The 21,877-nt window shown below is 40.3% G+C and overlaps 1 protein-coding gene across 11 annotated transcripts in view; it reads left to right on the top strand.

Moving 5' to 3' along the window:
* Positions 1 to 14,065, top strand: part of NRG1 (neuregulin 1) — a 183,759-nt gene extending 169,694 nt beyond the window's left edge. For all 11 annotated transcript variants that reach the window (XM_088658487.1, XM_088658485.1, XM_088658486.1 and 8 more), the window contains 5 exons: positions 4,041 to 4,143; positions 7,175 to 7,301; positions 9,155 to 9,285; positions 11,008 to 11,215; positions 13,214 to 14,065. In XM_088658487.1, the coding sequence (XP_088514613.1) occupies positions 4,041 to 4,143; positions 7,175 to 7,301; positions 9,155 to 9,285; positions 11,008 to 11,215; positions 13,214 to 13,864 (1,220 nt within the window). In that variant the 3' untranslated portion in view covers positions 13,865 to 14,065. The remainder of the gene's footprint in view (positions 1 to 4,040; positions 4,144 to 7,174; positions 7,302 to 9,154; positions 9,286 to 11,007; positions 11,216 to 13,213) is intronic.
* Positions 14,066 to 21,877: the final 7,812 nt, after the last annotated feature.

Genomic DNA, 21,877 nt, shown 5'->3' with positions numbered 1-21,877 from the left:
CCATAATGTAGTATTGGAAGCACCAACGCTTAAAGAGAATTCCAGACTACTGGAGCGTGCAAACCGCAGGAGAGATTATTTGTAGCATGAAAGGACGCACCTGCTTGATGATTTTGAAAGTAGGATAAGGACAATAAAAGCCTTACACTGGCCACCCCAGTGTAGTAGTAGTAGTAGTAATGCTGCAGGAGGAGTTTTCAGCACAGCGCTAATCAGATGCAGCAGAATGTAGATGAGGTCCATCTGTTCCTCATTATCAGCTGGGTGATGTATATTCAGATTTACATCCCCATCCAAAGTCTACTACAATCAACCTGTAACACGTACAGCTGGAATGGGGGCAAGTAAGCGTTCTTCCTCATGGCACCCACTCCTTGCAAAGCTGATTGGTGATTTTGTGACTCTTTCTAAAAGGGTTCAAAAAGTGGGGGAATGGTTTTATGGAGGGTTTAGGGTTGCCAGACTCAATAGAGGACAGGACTTCTGTGCCTTTAATCGCCCCTGCTCTCTTTTGAGTCTGGAAACCTTAAAGAGAAACCAGCAGACCCTTTGTTTAATTTCCAAGCAACGGGTCTGCTGGTTTCTCTTTAAGGTTTCCAGACTCAAAAGAGAGCAGGGCAATTAAAGGCACACCAGTCCTGTCCTCTGTTGAGCCTGGCAACCCTAGGAGGGTTTGCAAAACATTTCCTCCATTTTGGCACCAAGAGAGAGTGGGCAGGTGTGAGAATGAGCTGCATGGTTATAAACTTGTAAATTGTCGAGGACATTGCAAGAGGAAGTGAAAGGACAAGGAAGGGGAGCGCAGATCCACCAGGAAGGACGTTTGTAACACATTTGTTCAGATTACTGGCTTTTAAGTAATAATAAAAGCTTTCCAGAAAATATCACAAGAAGATACACAGTTCACCACACGTAGCATGTTGTATGCCTTGAGAATGCCACACAGCCTGAGAGACTTCTTCTTAATAAGACAGAGGCTGACTTGAAACAGTAGCAAAACGGTTTAAGTTTTTACAAATGTTTTCCAGTCTTTTCCATAGTCACAGCCATGTTATATCTTAAGCTGGACATGGGATTGCCACCAAAGCCAGCATCCCCATGAAACAGCCTCTGCATGCAGTAATATCTAGGAGTACTTGCCACATGGCAGTTCTGCATCATGCAACACATTATTGCAGGGAGAGATTGCCATAGGTGATGCCATTGGCGATGGTATCCCTGGCGTTGGTGTAACCGTAACCCTGGTCTGTCGTGGGCAGGAGGGAGGAGAAAACACTATTTTCACAAGTTAATAACTGATAACTACAAACAGAATTCTATGTTAACCCTTTCTGAACTGCACTAATTAACCGGATTGCATTTAGCATGACCTTTCTGTCTCTTGTTGTATTGTAACATTATAAGACTCCAGGTGCTTGGCTGCTCAATCAGTGCTTACAGGTGAGCATAGGTTAGGAGTTATGCTGTATGTGAAATCCCTTCAAACTCTGCTTCAATCTTATTTTCAAGCATTTTCCTTCACTCTTTTTTCCAGTTATCAAGCATGCTGTGCCAGGCTTGTAGTTGACTTCTCAAACTTTTAACTTTCTCTTTCCCTTCACTTCCTCTCTTTTTCATCTCTCCCATATATTTGTGATTGCTTCCCTACCTTAACTTCCTTTCCTTGGATTTTTATTTGTATAATCAGTTCAATGTTCTAGTTTTCCTTTTCTCACAAAACTGACCCTTCCTTCCCTCTTTTAATAAGTAGTGCTATTAATTTTTGTCTGAATATGTCCAGAAGCCTGTTAACTGATGTTTACATTGGGATTGGCTTGTAGGAAATAACTCCTCCGACAATAGGATGCATTGTATCATAGAGATGAAAGGGGTTTTTTTAAAAAAAAAAAATCCAGTCTTTGTTCATAGTGAATTTCAAGCTGCACTATTTCTTCGAAGTATCTCTCAGAAACAAACTAGACGATATCCACAAAGTGTGTGTAATGGCTCTCATGGCTTTTTTTTTTAATTAGAAAAACTATTTTCAGAGGGGTTATGGTTGTGGGAAGGGAGAGAGAGTATGCCCGTGATCCTCTGTGCAGTCCTCAATGACTAAATCCCATTGAATTTAATTCATTTTAAGGAACGTAAGAGATCACAGCAAAAGGGGCAATACCAAATCTAATAAAAAATGAAGCAGTCTTGCTAGAGAGCCTAGAAATCTCAATTATCCATTAAACATTTTGGTAACTGTTGTTTAATCTATGATACAAATAAAAGTCCACACAGGCAAAGCCTGAGGATAAAAGATAAGTGCAAGAAAAAAAAATCTTCATTTAATCTATTTGTCTCGAAAGAAATGGGCAGAGAAAAAAAATCACTTAGAAAGATGTGCCATGAAAAACAAAACTATCTATGCAAAAACACCAGTGCACATGTAGAAGCCAAACTCTACATTTCCCAAAATGCCATGAAAGGAAAGCAAAATTTCTTCCAGGCACAGTCAGCACTTCATGGAAGTTCCTTCCTCCCAAACTGATACTCCACAGCATATCAGCGCATGCTGCCAATTGGTCAGTGCCCACTATGATGTAATCAAACTATATGCTGGGTCAATGTCTAAGCAAATATTTATGCTCTTGGGAGCAACAGTGACGGCAGAGGTGAAGAATTTGGGACCTAACAGGCTAGTGCCAGAAATCAGTTGGAGAGAACAGACTAAGGCAAAGCAAGTCCTAGCAGATGTCTTATCTGCAAACATACAAAGATCAGCAGACCAGGAAATTGCCAAACACTAACAGACTCTTAAGCATAAAAGTTGCAGACTTTCAGATTCTGTCCCATTGATGGTAACCTCATTTCCCAAAGAAAACGAAGTTATTTCCCCCCCCCCAAAAAAATTAAGCATTCATGTTTATCAGCAGTGCTCCATTCATTCAGGGATAGGGAACCTGTGATTTTCCAGAGGTTGTTGGACTACAGCATTCCTGACTGGCTGAACCTAGTGGGAGTTGGGTGCAACTCCTTGTTAGATCCTCACACCTTGGTTACATTAATTTTGTTCTATCAGGATGATGTAACAGTTTCACAATTTTGTACTGAACATATAAACCACAAAAGGAGTACAGTAAAGGAAACAAAACGTTCGGGCCCATACTAGCTACATGAGGCCAGTGTACAGTTAGTATCAATGTTCTAATTGTAAGGTTTCCTTTGTTCAACATACAAAATGATGTTTTGCCGAGGGTGACAGACAATGGAATGTGGTGGGTTTTTCCCAAACCAAACATTTTGTTTGCCCTAAAAATTACTTAATAGTGATAAAATACCATTTGAGTGAGATCATTGCAGTGGAACAGATCTTCACGCAACTGTTCCTTTTGCTACAGTTATGACATTTGAGTAAGCACAGCAATATCTATGTGATACAATGCATTGCTGCCTATTGCAGCAGCCACTCTGAGGCCAGTGGAAAGAATTGGGGTTAGCAAATAAACAGCATTAGCAATCCTCTAAAAGCGGTGCAATTTTCACCGGTGGCAAAATTGCAAGCCAAACTCAAAAGGACAATGGTAACTTTTCTCATGTAAAGATTGCTGTGATCTAAGTCAATACTGGAAAAGCAGCAGTGTGTTTTAAAATGCCAAATAAGAAAGTGGGGAGAAAATTGCTGGGTTCGGGGGAGAGATTGCTGTAAAGCTATCTTCATCCAGCTGTCTTTGCAAGGAGAAAAAACCTGTTTCTACACTACATGCATTGTTGCTCTATCAGTGCATTTTACTTTTCATAGTTTTGTAAATTTTAATTAAAATTATGTTTAAAAGCAGAATTTTTGAACTACAAGTACAAATTAATTTGAATTATATTTATTTTAAACTTCATATTCCTCCATTCCCTAGTATTGCATTTAGATCTTAATTTCTACACTTAAATTTTGTATGGTGATTGTGAGATTGATTTCACTGTGTGAGATTGTAAAATAACGGTTTGTGGCATTGGTTGCTCGGTCTTTTATTATCTAGTGTACATTTTGTAACCACCTCCTTTTTGCCCCTTTCTAGAAGCTGAGGAACTCTACCAGAAAAGAGTGTTGACAATAACTGGCATCTGCATTGCTCTCCTAGTAGTTGGAATCATGTGTGTTGTGGCCTACTGCAAAACCAAGTAAACTTTCCTCTTCCTTTCTATATTTGTGTTTATCACTGAGGGATCGGGCCCCTGTCAAAACAAAAGGCTAAGAAATGTCCTTGCAACTGTTGATGCAAGTTAAGCAGCTAAATAAACTCAAGAATTTATTTGCAGCCTTATAGTGAAGCTAGAGTGTGCTATATTGTATATATTGTATAAACAAATTCCTATGGAGATGACCCCTCAGAAGACTGTTGTTGCTATTATTGTTATTGTTATTATTATTATTATTATTATTATTATTATTATTATTATTATTATGCCACCCATCTGAATGAGCCACTCTGGGCAGAATGCTGCCTTCAGATGTCTTCTGAAAGTCAGATAGTTGTTTATTTCCTTATTTCCTTGACGTCTGATGGGAGGGCATTCCACAGGGCAGTTGCTACTACCAACAAGGCAGGTAGTTTACTGGGATTGTTTGTCCATAAGGAGATGATCCCTTAGATTTTTCTTAGATTAATCTAACTCATGACCCACTGAGATAACTGCCTAATTTCCCATTTGTCCCATTTGTTCTGAAGGGCTTCAGAATTAAAATTCATTAAGTTAGAAAGTTCTTAATCCTACTGTAGGATGACTCCCGAACCAGGTTTAAATTCAAAAATCTCATCCAAACTATACTAGCTCAGTATGTTAATAATGAATGTCAAAATGCATGTCAATAGGTAATTGATCTGCCACCCCATGAACTGCCAGACTTAAATATTCAGTTGAACCACAAAAGTCTTATTACTTAAGATTGATTACTTCAAACAAAAATGGCTTCAAAGCTGTGTTGTACACCTGACCCATAGTTAAACTCTGATCTATTTTTGTGCCTCTTGACCAGGCATCCCCCCCAAAACTGCGGCCCTCCAGATGTTTTGGCCTACAACTCCCATGATCCCTAGCTAACAGGATCAGTGGTCGGGGAAGATGGGATTTGTAGTCCAAAACATCTGGAGGGCCGAAGTCTGGGGATGCCTGCTCTTGACATTCTGAAATACATATAACCAGTCTGAACATAACCCTCAGCCTAAATTGCATGGCAGCAGCTGGACTAGGGGAAGAGCACTGGGGTGTGAACGTCATTCTGGGAACCTGCACATTTGCTCATGCTAAGCCATGGGCTGGCTAAATTTTACATGCAGAATGGGTCGTAATCTAATTGCAGTGTTTCCTAATCTGATGACAGAGCCGCACTTCTTTGCAAACTGAAAGTGGAGGTGCACTTCGTTCTTAGAAAAATATAGGAATTTAAAGCATATAGGAATAAGAATTGCTTATTCTTAGAGCAGCCCATCCTTGTGTTTACTTGCTGAGGGTAGGTAATTCTGTTTCATCTCTGTACTGGAAATGGGCCATTTTTTTTTCTGCACATGAAGGGCACTCACTAACAAAAAGAAACACAAAAGCAAATCACTAAAGGGAAACAGAAAAGAAAAAAGTATTGCAAAAACTAAATGCGCATTCTGTTCCTTGCATCAGTGCCTCGTCATTGAATTAACTGCTGTACAGATGGAACATTTTGGAAGAGTCGGGGTTCTGGGATGTCACCTTATCGCTTTATTAACATTGCCACTGGAAATGCCACCACCGCTTTCCTATTTAATGAAATTTAAGTAAGAAAAACGCATACACTTATCTTGCAGCTAGTAAAGGTTTTAGTAAGGGATCATTCAGTCATTTCCTGCTATGAGAATACCTATTCTTAATCAAGGGAATGTCAGCGTTAACCTTCGTGCACAGAGTCAAACCAATATAAATATACACTATAATATTATTTGTTCTGGTGCTAACATAAAGCAGATTTCTTCGCTGCAGCTGTATCCCTTGACTCAGGTGAATTTGCAATTGATGCAGAATCCTCCTCCCCACAGGCCAGCGAGTGATTCAGCATTTTCTGTGACAGCAGAGCTTGGGGAAAAACTCAGTAAAAAAACAGTTGCATCTTTCTGAATGGAGTTCATGCCTTAAAACCATAAGAATTACAACCTTTTGATTTTACTTTATTGATATTTACTTTAAAAGCATTTCTAAACAGCTTAAATTTTTAAAATATATGACTGGTGTGCAAAAAGACTTTCTTTTCTTTTCCTTGCACAGCTAAAGTGAGTACAAGTCCACAGCTGTACATTGCATTGCATTGCATTGCATTGTAGGCTGGAATCAGTTTAACCAGGTTATTTCAGAAAAATGATAAGATGCACAATAATTCAGAATAAAGCCTGTGCAACAAACTAGCTGCTGCAAATGGTGCTGTCCTGTAAAGATAAGTGATAAGAGCAGGCATCCCCAAACTGCGGCCCTCCAGATGTTTTGGCCTTCAACTCCCATGATCCCTAGCTACCAGGACCAGTGGTCAGGGAAGATGGGAATTGTAGTCCAAAACATCTGGAGGGCCGAAGTTTGGAGATGCCTGGATAAGAGCATTGTTTTCACTGGATTGTAAGGGACCCAGAGGGGCATCTAGCCCAACTCCCCGCAGTGCAGGAATCCTGCCGATCCCTGGGTGGGTTAACAACCAGATGCACTGACCCAATCTGCCACCTGAGTTTCCTAGAGCCCACCTATTAAAGTCATAGGCACACTGACAAGGGGAGAAACATGATCATACTCCATAGAAAGTCCTTGTGCATTATGCCAAGCACCTTCCAAAACATATGAAGTGCACATTTTGGATAGAGACGAAGAAACAAGGGTGAATGTGAATAGATAATGTATATGTCATAGGGTCTTGCTTTTGAATTAAAATCCATAGCTGCCCCCCCCTTTGATCTCAAAAGAGCAACAGACTGTGAAAGTTTCAGAATGGCAATTCATTTTGGAAGGTTTTCCGATAAATCTTGTCTCCTCATAAGCATGACAGAGTTCTGGAAGTCCTGAACCCTTCACGTCCTATAGCTCTTGCAGTTTCTTGTCGTTCAGATAATCCATGTATGGGATTGTGCTGGTCAGATATGGTTGCACAGCAGAACAGCTTCGTCCGTTAGACTATTAAAGCTGTTCTTTATTTGAAACGCAGGAAACAGCGGAAAAAGTTGCACGACCGCCTCCGGCAAGGCCTTCGATCTGAGCGCAACCATAGAGTCAATATGGCAAATGGGCCTCACCATCCTCACCCGCCGCCAGAAAACGTCCAGCTGGTGAATGTAAGTTTTACACAAGTGGCACCGCGAAGTGTCGCTCATCACTTCATCACCACTTTTTACTTGACAGCCATTTAATCAGTTATCAGATAGAAATGATAAGCATGCTTCCCTCTCCCCCCAAATAACTTGTTACTCTACCACGACTGCCTAAAAAAGCAATTGTAAGAGTGTTGAACGTTTTCCAATGTAACTGGTGTGCCAACCTGAGTAAAATATGGGGGGAGGCTAGGTAAGCCCCACCCCGTATAATCGATCACAAGATGTGGCACATGCACACCATTTGAATAACAATGCCCATTAACTTTTGGCTCAGCCCCCTCAAATATTTTATGGGGACCTTGGGGGTAATCCTAAGGCTCTTTGTCAGGGAGAAAGGTTTAGCTTTCTATAATTACAACACCAAAGGTGATTTCTCCTCGTTTTTTCTAAAGCATCCTTCTCCGATAACAGCACATCAGGCCAGAATATGGACTGGCTTTCTCCTAACGCTCTGGCCAACCAAGGGTAGACTTCTGAGTAGGGGCTATGGATATATTTTGACTTCCCTTTTCAAATACTTTCTCTCTACACCCATAACTTTAAAAAAAAAAAAGCTGGTCCCCTGAATTTTAGTGGTGAGGAGGCAATCTGTTCTTAAGTTCTTTGTGAAGTGTGTTAGGGGCAGCATAAATTTCTTGTATTTTTACAAAATATTTAGTTTGGCCATCATTTGGGGACTTATATAGGAACAATAGAGTCTGAATTCTGGAATATTCTTTCCTAATGGCTCAAAAAAGCAATTGGCAGAAGAAATAGTTTGCCTGTGTGGTGCCTAAGTAACAGGCATAGTTTGTCTACAAATTGGCTCTCTCAGGGAATGATGTAATATGATAAATATCTGCATTGTTTAAACACACAGAACAGGTGAAATCCTTTGTCCACTGGAATTGGCAGCAAAACTCTTATTGACTAGTTTGTAAGATGGAGTTTCAGTTGGCGTATTCATAAATTTTAATTTTGCATTTCTATTCTACATAAACAAATTAAATACATAAATATATAATCCTTTTTGACACACACACACACACACCCAATTTTGGATCTTAATGTAATGATTTTCCCCTCTGCATCTCTTTCATAACTCTTATTTTTATAAATCCTTTGTCATAGTTCAAAATTTTACTAGAAGTTTTCTGTCAATCCTACTAATGTGTGTGGATGCGGGTGGCGCTGTGGGTTAAACGCCTAGGGCTTGCCGATCAGAAGGCCAGCAGTTCAAATACCCGCGATGGGGTGAGCTCCCATTGCTCGGTCCCAGCTCCTGCCAACCTAGCATTTCAAAAGCACGTCAAATTGCAAGTAGATAAATAGGTACCGCTCTGGCGGGAAGGTAAACGGCATTTCTGTGTGCTGCTCTGGTTCGCTAGAAGTGGCTTCGTCATGCTGGCCACATGACCTGGAAGCTGTATGCCGGCTCCCTCGGCCAATAATGCAAGATGAGCGCCGCAACCCCAGAGTCAGTCATGACTGGACCTAATAGTCAGGGGTCCCTTCACCTTTACCAATGTGTGTAATGGTTTACAATAGCTTTTCTAATAAATCATAAACTTTCCCCATTCTTTATTAAAGACCTCCTGAGGTCTCAGTGGGAATATTCAAGCACATTAACTTGGCAGACCAAATGATCCCCCCATCTTGTACATAGGGTTCACCTGACACGCAAACCAGCCACTGGTGGGGGGGGCCAAGAGGGAGGGGAGAAAGGCCAGTTACACAAGTAGAAGCCCTTCCATTTAAAGGACACATTGGGTGAATCCCATCCATGATGTATGAGTTGTGCTTACAAATATGAGTTATGTCTCCCTTTTATTTAGCAATATGTATCAAAAAATGTAATATCCAGTGAGCATGCTGTTGAGAGAGAAACAGAGACATCATTTTCTACAAGCCATTATACCTCAACGACTCACCATTCCACGACGGTCACCCAGACACCTAGTCACAGGTAGGAGGCTGAAATAAAACCTACATTCTCTCTGTTCTATCAAAGCAAAAAAAGGGTTTTTGTTTTTTTAAAAAGAAAAGGTGCATCTTGATAAACTTATAACCATGATGGATCTTTCCTGTGATTGCAACAAATCTTTTATCACAGAGACTTTTACCGGTTGCTGAAATGTTCACATATTCCTTAGTCTAAACCATATTAAAAAGCAGCTTTTGTTGGCTATGGGGAAGGCCTAAAGCAAGCATCAACCTTCCATGATTTTAGAGTCCATGTCTGTTGCAGAAGAGCTTTCCAAACTGTGTGTCGTTACAGGTTAACGTGTCGGCCGGAGTGCGTAGGTGTTTCACACAAACGCTCCCTACGCTCGTCCCAGGGCTGGAAAGGGGTTAGTTTAACCTCTGGTTTGCTAGTAAAACTGAATTACTGTATCTCAAAATGATGCATGTCTAAAAAGTGTGTCACCAATGTGAAAAGTTCGGAAAGCTCTGTGCTGCAGTAATCTCACACCTTGATCACACTATTATTGTTAATGACTAATACATCATATGAGTAACAAGGTAATCAAAGTAACAAGATAAATCAATTTTTTGTTCCTGGGATGTTACAATTCTTCTTTTGAATAATAGATTAATTGCTATTAAGTTGTTGTGCGAAATTAGGATATGCAGATATCACCTTCTCAGTGATGCTTCCAATGAGAGCAATGTAGAGCAGCGTAATTCCTGCCCGATGTGTGACCCGCAGAACTGAACATTTCCCACCAACCATATTTAGCTTCTTGCCATGTGCTTGACAACCCAGTTTTCTTACAGAAAACTATTAGTGGCCCCCAAATCCCCTTGGACACTTCCATACATGGGTGGGGGCAGGCAGTTCAGCTTGGTGGGTCACTGGTTGCGAAGATCTGGCCATTTATTCCTTTGCATGATGGCAAAGCCCACTTACCTGGGAATAAGCCCTGTGCACTTTACTTCTGCGTAACCCTGTATAGATACTGTAAGGTGTTACCACAGTTTACCACTCAAGGCTAGATGATCACACTCACGTCCAAGTGTCTTCATCTTGCCTTTAAAGAAATTTTAAAAATCTGGTGGACGCTAGCCAGGCTATTCAGCTCCGTAGCCTATTTTAAAAACCATTTGCTCTTATTTTGTTTAATTTACTGTTTTTTAAATGTGTGTATTCCTCTCCAGTGGTTTTATTTGATAAGAGGTAAGCTACAGTATCCCCCCTCTCTCCCACAGCAACCCTTTCCCCTCTTATCTGTGGGCTGTTTATCCAACAATTAGGTTTTAATGAGGATGTGCAAGACCGTTGGTGAAAAGCTAAATATGGTGGGGGTCATGCGTGTACTGATATTCCGAATAAATTCCAAGTAAATATGCTTTTAGTGAACATCATGATTTATTCAGAGCATATAATTTCTTATTTGTTCATATAATTTGGCTTTCCTTGACACAGAGCAGTACCATTTGTTCCTTTGTATAACAGTAAAATCTTGAAGACTATGTCAGTTGAAGGCTGAAAGTTTCAGGGTACTTCCCCCCCCCCCATTTTATGTACATAAGTAGGTTTTTTTATTTAAAAAAATTATCTTCTTGTTCAGCAGCATTAGAACTTTACCTCTATGCACATTCCTGGATCATGCATTGCTTAGTTTTCTCTTTCCAGTGTTAAATTTTAAAATATTCTCTTCCCTTCTTCCCAACGGCTTTTTATTAGTTGGAGCAACGGTCGGACCGAAAGCATAATCTCTGAAAGCCATTCTGTGCTTGTGAGCTCCTCAGTTGAGAACAGCCGGCATGCAAGTCCGTCAGGCCCCCGAGGGCGTCTCAATGGCATTGGAGGGCCACGGGAATGTAATAGTTTTCTCAGGCACGCCCGAGAGACACCCGACTCCTACCGCGATTCACCACACAGTGAGAGGTACCTACAGCCAATAATTCGAAAGGTGTGACTATCTGGGATACAAGCAGGCATAAATGAGTTCATTTTTAAAACTGCTTTTTCAGTCTTTCAAGAAATCCTTAGGTTTTTTTGATTGTATGTTTGTTTATTCACCTCAAATTCAAAACTCATTCATAGATGGGAGTTGGGGAGGGGGAGAGAGAAATTCTAAGTTGAGAGCAGACTTCTTTATAAGGGGATTTTATGATCTTCTGAATTATTAGCCAAAGATGTTGATCCCTCCCATGGCACAATGTCTTTTGGAGGAAAGTGCAGCTTCAGTGCAAATGCAGCCTAAGTAGACTGTGAATAAAGCAGGTGATCAGAATAACCAGGAAAAGGTTCCTACTAGGAATTATGAAAGTCTGGTCTGCTTTTTCCAACCTCCAGCTTGATGCACCATGTGTGTGAGAGAGGTGTGCTTAAACTGTAACAGAAATACACAGCCTTCTCCTTATTTTAATAAGAAATTTCGGTTGATTTATTCTCAACCTCTTTCAAAGAGCAAAAGATCCCTTCCCTCAGTTGAGAAGAAAACTCCACTCACTTTAAGATGCCACTAATTGATGTCGTAGTCAAAATTGCCGCAATTCAACCATATATTTAATGTGCATCAATTCCTATTAAGAGAAATCCGGAATATAGAATAAGCATCACTGAATTATTGTTTATGTGACTATTTATTATCAGAGTAGGGCCCACTTGGTTCTTCTCCAGGAGGTCTCTATTAACTTCCTTTCTGGAAAGCAGATACAGTGGTACCTCGCAAGACGAAAATAATTCGTTCCGCGGGTCGTGGCATCTTACGAAAAATTTTGTCTTGCAGAAACAAACGGCAGACAGCAAAAAAAGAAAAACGGGGGGGAATCGTCTTGCGAGACGCGGCCATAAAAAGCTTCGTCTTGCGAGGCAACAAAGAATCGCTAGGCGCTTTCGTCTAGCGAGTTTTTCGTTGCGCGAGGTACCACTGTATCTGGAATATGCTCCCATGACTCATACCCAGCATGGCACAGCAAATGGAAGACACACATGGAGGAAATAAATCAATAGTAATGATAGATACCTAACTAAATCATATAAATGTGAGACACGCACCTCTGAATAACCTTTGCAGTATTATTTGCATGTGGTCATATAGAGATTTCTGAAATGCTGAGGGGCCTTACAGTAGATTAATTAACTGGGAAGAGTGCTCCCATTGTGCTTCTATTCTTAAACTTAGCCTTGAATCCTTCCGAATTCATATGTAAATGAGAACCATGATGAAGATCCTTGGTGTAAAACCTTGTCATTCCTTTGACATCCAGACAACCAATTTGCACTTCCCAGCCTTGAAATCTTTCGGCGCTAAAGATTAAATTTTCTCTTCTCTGAATCCGATGGAAATGAATATCGCTGGAGATCTTATCTATATTTCATCAAGGGGTTGCTATTAATTTTCATGAAAACTTGTGAAACTGAGGAACATTAATATATAAAATTTAATTATACTTGCTAATCGGTTTTGTCTCAAGCCAATTTGGTTGTACAGATTTGGAGTTTAGGAATGCAAGTATTTTATTTTAGAAAATGAAGAAGTTGTATCACTGCAGCCCCACTAATTTAATTCAGTATTACAGTCATACCTTGGGTTATAGCTGCTTCAGGTTGTGTCTTTTCGGGTTGTGCTCCGCGCCGAACCCGGAAGTACCGGAACGGGTTACTTCCGGGTTTCGGCACATGCGCAGAAGCACTAAATCGCGCTTTGCACATGCGCAGAAGCACCAAATCGCGACCTGCAGAGACGCGTGTGGGAGGCACGTTTGCAACCCGCAGTGTTCGCAACCCGAGCATCCACTGTAGTGGCAATTTGGCAGGCTGTGCGTCAGAATCCAAATGGCTTGGGAACCTCCAAGAAATTTATTTTTCTTAATGCTGTCACGTTTTTGTTCTTTCACTTAATTCTTCTCCAGCTCAATTTTATCTGTACTTCTTTAGGTACGTATCTGCAATGACAACACCAGCTCGCATGTCACCTGTAGATTTCCATACTCCAAGTTCTCCAAAGTCGCCTGCCTCAGAAATGTCTCCACAGGTCTCCAGTTTAACAATGTCTGTCCCTTCTGTGGCAGTCAGCCCGTTTATAGAAGAGGAGAGGCCTCTCCTTCTGGTGACACCACCCCGGTTACGGGAAAAATATGAGCATCACATACAACAGTTCAACTCCTCTTACCACCATAACCCCGCGCATGAAAGCGGCAGCCTGCCACCAAGTCCGCTGAGGATAGTGGAGGACGAGGAATACGAAACCACACAAGAGTATGAACCGACGCAAGAGCCCCCCAAAAAACTAGTCAACAGTCGGAGGGCAAAAAGAACAAAGCCCAATGGCCATATCTCCAATAGGTTGGAAATGAACACCGACACAAGCTGTGAGAACAGTAGCTCAGAGAGTGAAACAGAAGATGAAAGGATAGGGGAGGATACACCTTTTCTGAGCATACAAAACCCCATAACAGTCAACCTGGAATCAGCTACTGCATATCGACTGGCTGACAGCAGGACTACCCAAAACAGTCGGTTCTCAACACAGGAAGAATTGCAAGCAAGATTGTCCAGTGTGATAGCTAACCAAGATCCCATCGCTGTATAAGAGAGAGAGAGAGAAAGAAACACTTTAAAAAAAAAAAACCCACATAGATTCACATGTAAAACTTTATTTTATATATTGAAGTACTCCACCTTTAAATTAAAAACAATTTATTTTATTTTAGCAGTTCCGCTATTAGGATTAAAAATGACAAAACAGGAAAAAAAACTTTTATAAATTAAATATATAATGTATATACAAAAAGTGTTATGTGCCATATGTAGCATTTTTTTTACAGTATTTCAAAAATGAGAACGATATCAATGGTGCCTTTTTTGTTATGTTATGTTGAGAGCAAGTTTTGTAAAAGTTACAAGTGATTGCTGTTCCACAGTATTTCGCAGAAGTCTCTAACATTCTGGGTTATTATCTTCCCCCACAACCTCTGCCCACAACCCGGCCCCTTTTTTTCTCCTTCGTGCATTGCATTAGTGGCGACTGGCTGTACAACCTGCAAGAATTGCAACAGTCCCTGTGTTTGCTTGCTGTAGCCCCTGATCAAAAACGTTCTGTACTGGCATAGCTACCTAAAGAACAGAGCACATGCCTTTCTTTTATAAGAGGTGGTTATATCCTTACCTTGTATGAGCTGGGTTTTGTCTGCTCTCTCACAGGACCACGGTTTGCTTTGGGAGCCTTGAAGAAAATGGTAGATCCAACCGTTATGCCATTGTTTACGACAGGCCAATACCAAAAGATAACAAAAGACGTAAAGCTATATTGAATATTTGACAGAAATACTGTGGGCTTTAAGTTTAATATAATTAACCAAGAATCTCCCTGAACCTCTATAAAAATTTTTTTGTAATCGTGTTTCTTTGAAACACAAGTTTAGGCTTGCTTGATCAGAAAAAGTAAATGCGTCATAATCCGGGAGCAGGGAAGTCCTCCTGTGCAATCAACTTTGAAATAAATGGGATCTATGTCATAGCCCTTTTGACCAACTCCTATTTATTTCGGTGTGGTTTATGCAGGAGAACACCCTGTTTGCATTGTGCCCAAGGTAAGTTGCTTGAAGTTCCTGGGTAAAATATTAGAGCAGCTTTTGTAACCAAACAGAAAAAGGGGGACTCATAGTGCGGGGAATTAAAATGCCAATGATAAAACCACATTCATTTTGAACCTGTATTTGTACCCCTACCATGGAGTGAAATGTGGTGCACTTCAAACAGGTAACTTTTTTTTACGTTCAAACTGGAAAACAAATGTCTATTCTACCGGAGGGGGGCGGGATATCTCTTCCTTTGCAATCATTGGGACTTAAACATGCTTAATTTGGGTTAGATTTGGATTGAGCCCAAAACTGCCATTGCCAATACAACTTACATACAAGATGAAACCCAAATGAGCTAGAATGAGAGGTCTGGTGGGGAAAGGCTAAACATTTAGTTAAACAGAAAGAAAATGTTGATCTATATTGGTTTTCTTCTAAGTATCTGTAAGGCAAAAAAATGGTACATTTGTCAAGCATGCATTTTGTTAGATAGATAATGCCACTAATCTAATGACTTTTTTGCCCCAGTCACCTAGAAGGTGAGCTACACGAGACCCTATGTTTAGAGAAAAGGAGAGTGCAAAAGGGGATCGTCTCCCCACATCACTTTTCACCTAGCCAAACTTATTCCTTAGAGCTCAACTGAGGATCAAAGAGCTGGGGGTAGGGGAGGCTGTATGGAGATATGCTGGAGGTAGCCCTCTCCTCCATTGTATCCTTAAAGTGTGGGCCTGATTTTAATGTGTGAGTGAGGCAGTCTCTGGTTTAAACAAATAGTTACCCCACCTAGTTTGGTCCTTAGGCACCAGGAATAGAGTTATTTCAACTTCTCACTTTACAAGCCAACAGCCCCCTGTTGGACCTGAGTTTGGGCCAGAATGAGAGTCCTGGCCTTTATACATCTCAGTTTATGCAGCACAGGCTTGTGACCGAAGGTGGTATTTTCATTCATTTTTATGAATGAAAAAATAAGATTGGTTGTGCTGACATTGACTCTCATGAGAGGGTTAGGAAAAACAAATCTGTTCACAGTTCATAACTAGTCCTTTGAGTTCAGTTAACACTGATGTATGAGGCTGAGATGTTTGCAACTCCCATGCAACTTGAGTGCACCATAGTCTTAAAGCTGCAGTCCTAATCCTATGTACCAGGAGAAACTTAATCAGTAGGATTTACTTCTGCATAAAGCTATTTAGAACCATGTTGTAACTGTTGATTAAGTTATATTACCGGGGGGGGGGGGCACACATTGAAACAAGTTTCCTGCAATGTAATTTACATGAACACAAGCTTGAAGTTTCCAACTTCAAGTGCATGTTTAAGTGCTTTGCTGAGTATTGGCTGCCAGTTCAGAACCTAACAAGGGAATGTTTTCTAGCATTAGCTTCCTGGCACCCTGGGATTCAGCAGTATTGTCTTCCTTTACTGGTGAAAATCTTGTTTTCTCAAGGCAAGAGAAAGCATTGCTCTGTTACCCAGAAAACCTACACAGTCTCCTAAGCCAGCTCAAAACATTACATGGCTATAAAAGTTATACTTTTGTGACTAATTTGGCCAATGCAGTGTAACAGTAAGAAGGCAGAAGCAAGATGATTCTTTACCAATCCCCAACATTAAACCTAAACTCTGCCACTGGCCTTGGAAATGCATACCTTGCGCATTCATCTTTATTCCACTTACTAAGGTTTCACATGTATCAAGGTGAGCTACTACTTCAGTTTTGAGCTCTAGTGAGAGTTAGGCCCTGCTACTGTGTGGATCTGAGAGAAGAGAGTTTAAACTGAAAACGGATCAGCTTTAATCCACTTTACAGAGCAGCTGATGTCAAACCACAATGTTTGGAATGAGTACAATACTTTGCAGTTAAAAAGGCATCAATAGAAGCTGCAAACTTTCCATTAATATTCCCAATAGATTTCTTCGTTGTACATGTCTTCCTTTCAGCTGTGTTTGTTTTGCTCCATTTTGACACATGACAGAAAGGGAAATCACTGGACCTCGCTCTTCACCCATGTCAGTTCTGATGCTAACTAAATTCACCCTTCCTAACCTAGGACTCATGGCAGACTTTTGCTTGTCTTGCCACTTCCCACCCCCACCCAATCTTTACCTCTGAAATGGAGTAAACCTCATCAGGTTTTCCGGTGATTGACAATTCAGCACTAAATAGTGAATTTTCCCAGGGAAAAGGGCAGGGCAATCAGAAAAACTCTTAGTGCATGATTGTACAGAATTTTACCATTATTCTGTGCTGCAGTGCACACCTGCAAGTCCAGAAAATATTACCAGTTACATGATGTTTTGTGTACCTGCCCATCCCCTTTAACGCTGAGCATCACGATTTCTCGAAATATGTTGTGCAGACTACTGCAAGGTGAAAACTGAATGTGGTACATCAGCCCATCCAAAAACCGAAGAAGAAAAAGCACATACTTTTATTTCCTTTGTCCCTTTCTGCTAGCTAGTGTCATTGTTGGTAAGGGCTGCAGGATCTCAAACTGCTCTGTTAAGCTCGTATCTAGGCAAGGAGCTGTCACTTTTCTCCATTTAGCACCCCGCTGCAGCTGACAAGTCGCCACTAGAAACTGCCTGTTAAAATCATAAAAGTGGGGAAAGAGTTTAAGGGCTTAATATTATCCCAGTACAGTATTGTAATAATATCTTGGAGGGTAAATCGTGAGTATATACGATATAAAAAATATATTTGGTGATATATTACCAAAGGATATTTTAAAGTAAAAGCTAAATGTGACTTTCCCCTGGCAAGGTGATAAAAGTTAAAGAGTTCCACCAAAAGTAGCAAGCATTCAGAACGGTTATTGCATCACTTATGCTGACATTTTATTGATGTAAAATAAAACAAAAAGTTCTTTGCTACAGATGAGGTCAGCATTTCCAAGGTCTGTATGCACTACCATGGATTTGAATGCCATGGTAGAGGAATTATCAATTTGAAATGTCAGAGCAAATGCATTTTGTTGTTCATTCTATCTGCAACTACAATATAGAAAGTAGGACTCATTTTTATGCGCCAGTTTTATCATTGTTTCTATATTGACAATATACCCTCAGCTATGCTCAAGCATCTGTCATTAGTTGCTGTGCAATAATATAATTAATTAAAAGTTACTAGATAAATTCTGAAAAGAATGGACTAAAGAGGTGAGAAAGTCAGTAGGTAAAATGGGGGGGGGGGGAGTATCTATGCATTTTAAGGTGGCCCTTTCATTTACTATTATTTTGCATTTTGGAACGATCAGTTAGTTAATGAGAGCAAACACCTATGGATGAGTAAAATATTTGTGAAGCGGATGTTTATAACCGAATCACAGAAAGGCTGCAGAGAATTAGGTGTCTTTCTTCTGAAGACAGTCTTGTGTACAAAGTACTACATCTGATTTTAAGTGGTTAGACGACAAGGGGATTGGTAATACTTCCATGCACCTAAGTAAAAATGGGTTACCTATGTATCACCACATACCTTTGCTTAAAAAATACCTGGAATGTGCTGTACGTTAACAATAGTCCTCTGAAATGTAGTAGCCTCTCTCTGTTCTGTTCTCTGAAGCACATGAGGTCATAAATTTCCAAAATGGGAACATAAATTTCCAAAATGGGAACAGTACAAAAGAATCTGTTTTAAAACAGCTTTTTCCCAGGTTGTGTTTGCTAAGGGGCCCACAGCCATTGAAATCTAAAAAAAGAGAAAAGCCTGCAGTGCTAAGCTGATTCTAGTGGTTTAAAATTTAGGCACAATTTTTTGAAGTAGCTTAAGTTCAATGAAAAACTGGTTTTAAGGCCTTTTAGACTTTTAAAAAAAATCTCAGCATTACAACCCTGAGACAATACAGCAGAACCTCGGGTTTCAAACGTATCTGTTGACGAACATTTCGTAACCTGAACGCCAAAAACCCAGAAGTAAATGCTTCCGTAGAAGCCTAGGAAGGCAAAATTCCAAGGCGGTTTCCGTTTTGAGTTCCCCTATTGTATTGAGGCTTCTGCATCGAGTTTTCGGTTTTCGAACGTTTCGGAAGTCGAACGGTCTTCCGGAACAGATTATGTTTGAAAACCGAGGTCCCACTGTATACAGACTGGCTTAAGACAGGAATGGGGATCTTGCAACCATCCAGGAGTCATGGAACTTCTAATCTAATCATCGCTGACCACTGGCCAGTGACCAGTGACAGTCATGCAGATGCTAGAGGAAGTGTGTAAGAACAGAGGGCACAAAGAGAGGGTAACAAAACATTCTGATCAGCATAAAGCTTCCCGTTCGTTCATATATACATGAACTTTGGTCTCTTGTTAATAGTTTGGTCTCTCGTTACTTGTTAAATGTATTATGTTAAAAGAGTTTATTTTGGATGACAGGAACATTCCATCTGGGTTATTAATCGGCAACGGCACATTTGCACATTTGCAGCAATGCTGCACCCATGACAGAGAAACATGAGGAAATAAATCAAACACTTAGACAACCGCTGTGGTTATGAGCAAGAATTTCTGACCCATCAAAGCAAGCTCTAGAAAAAAGCTGCTATTATTATTATTATTATTATTATTATTATTATTATTAGCAACATCAATTCTCAGGGCACTCTGTTCTAATGCGTTCAACCTTTGCAACATTTCCCTGTGTTGATTAAGTGTATAGTCTCCTGTCTCCCACTTAATGTTTGCTAAAAACTTGTCCTGAACGAAACAGCAGTCAAAATAAAAGAACTCCTATTCTGAATGTAGTTCATGCCCCCCTGTGGCAAATAGTACCCTATCTCGTAAGAAAGAGCATGGCAGACACAGCTCTGCAGCTGCTATGGGGCATCAGAGTCCTCCGCACAAGTAAATATCTGCCAACTGATAATTCGTCTGCATCCTTGTTTTGTATCCCATCTCACCCCCGCCATTAATGCACAACCAACAATATAGGTGATGTCCAACATTGGAGTATACCCATTGAAATCAATTGGCCTAAGTTCATTTGTTTCAGTGGGTCTACTCTTACGTGTTTCCTTTACCTCTTATTTCTTGATCCCAAAGCCGCCGCCATGTCCATATTTTCCCTCGGCTCCTGCATCTTAATCCAGCTAAAGAGTGGCACCTTAAGCATTTAGAAAGCTTAACTTGATGCCTGGCTAAAAGTGCACATCTTTCACTTGGAGACATAGCAAAGGCTGTTCTCACCCTTTTCCAGCACTGGCTGAATTCCTACCAGCCGTGGCAATATCCAACAAATCAAACATATATACGAAATGCTGCAGAGAAATGTAGACAATGAAATGGCCACATACCATTTTAAGTATATATTCTTTTTTTTTTCTGTAAATACATCTTGTACATACGTGGATGTTCCCCCACAATCATTTATTGTCTTTGTTGTCTTTATGAGTTATAAATCAGTTATATCACTGTAAATAACAATGTTCTTTATTATTTATATTTAGGCATTTAAGAGAAAGAAAAGAGGAAGTCTTTTATTTTAAGATAAATGTCAAAAAAATGTTTGGTTATACCTTCTCCCCCCCCCTCCCCAAAAAACCCTATAATGTATCCATTAATTTTCATATATATGTGAAAATTATATATAATTTTCATATATGTATATATATAATTTATTGGTTTGGAGAGAATGTATCTGTAATGGAAAATGTACAAGGAATGCACAGTGGAAGGCCGAAAGGTACTGATAAACTAAAGAATCTATAATCCCAAATATTAAGCAATAAGCAATTGTTGATTTATTTAACGTTTTGTTGTTTATTTTCAGTAAAGAGGTGCTGGAATAAATTGCTACTGTGCAGTATTGGCACAGTTGCTCTGTAGACCATTTCAGTCCATGAGAGTTCTCCCAACACCACTTGCTTCTCTAGTTCCTGGCACTTGTGTCCAAATATAATGGCAGAGTTCTAATGTCATCTATGTTCAGACATCTGTTTGAGAAAAAAAAAAGTTTGATTCTTTGTTATCAGTTCCCCCTCCCCTTCCCAGTTTCCTCTGTCCTTATTTCTGGAGTAGAGTTGACCATCCAAGTCTGTTACTTGTTGCCTGTGTTCTTAGAGATCACATGTCTGATTGCTGCTAAGCAGTTTGGCATTAATCAGGGTTCAATAAAACAATTAACAATAATTCAGTGACATGTCTGACATGCCCTTAATGTCACTAGCGGAAAGAGCGCAAAAATAATAGCGGCGGTGGTAGGAATGTGGAAAGGGAGAACAAGAACCCACAAACTGCAGTGTTGTGTTTACATGGCTAAGTGCGACCATTTCATGGTAACAAAGGCACATTTCAAGAAGCTACAGCCAATCCCATCTTCCTGACAAGTGCACCTGTGTGCATGCTCCTTTTCAAATACAGTGGTACCTCAGTTTAAGGACACAATTGGTTCTGGAAATCTGTACTTAACCTGAAGCGTACTTAACTTGAAGTGAACTTTCCCATTGAAAGTAATGGAAAGTGGATTAATCCGTTCCAGACGGGTCCGCGGAGTACTTAAACTGGAAGTACTCAAACCGAAGCGTACTTAAACCGAGGTATGACTGTACCTGCTTCTCACATTTGTATACACCTACATAATTCACTTTTACATTGTCAAAAATAATAGCTGTGCACCTTGAAAGGAGAGGGGTGAAGAAGACTGTCACATAATTGCAAACCGGTTCATATCCTGAAAAGCAACGGAACCAATTCTCACTATGACAACAGCATCCCTTTGTGAAGCTTAATTCCAGCACCGGGTCCATATGCACTATACAGTAGGTTACTTAACAATGCTTGTGAGCCACTCATTGCTACACATTACCCTGGTTCAGATAATTGGCTGACAAGATGCTGCCCATCCAGACCATCATCATTCTATTATTCGACCCAGGGTATATTTTCTCCACAAATATCCACACACATCAGGGCTGGTCAGGGAAAGTGTGCATTTTTCAAAAACCCAGTGATTTAAAGGAAAAGCCCTCTTGGGAGACACAGTTATTCATAACTATCCCATAGAAACAGCATATTTATGACATGCTCTT

The sequence above is a fragment of the Zootoca vivipara genome, chromosome 15 (assembly GCF_965207765.1).
Source record: "Zootoca vivipara chromosome 15, rZooViv2.hap1.1, whole genome shotgun sequence".
Lineage (NCBI taxonomy): Eukaryota > Metazoa > Chordata > Lepidosauria > Squamata > Lacertidae > Zootoca > Zootoca vivipara.
This window is presented reverse-complemented; position numbering and strand designations above follow the sequence as displayed.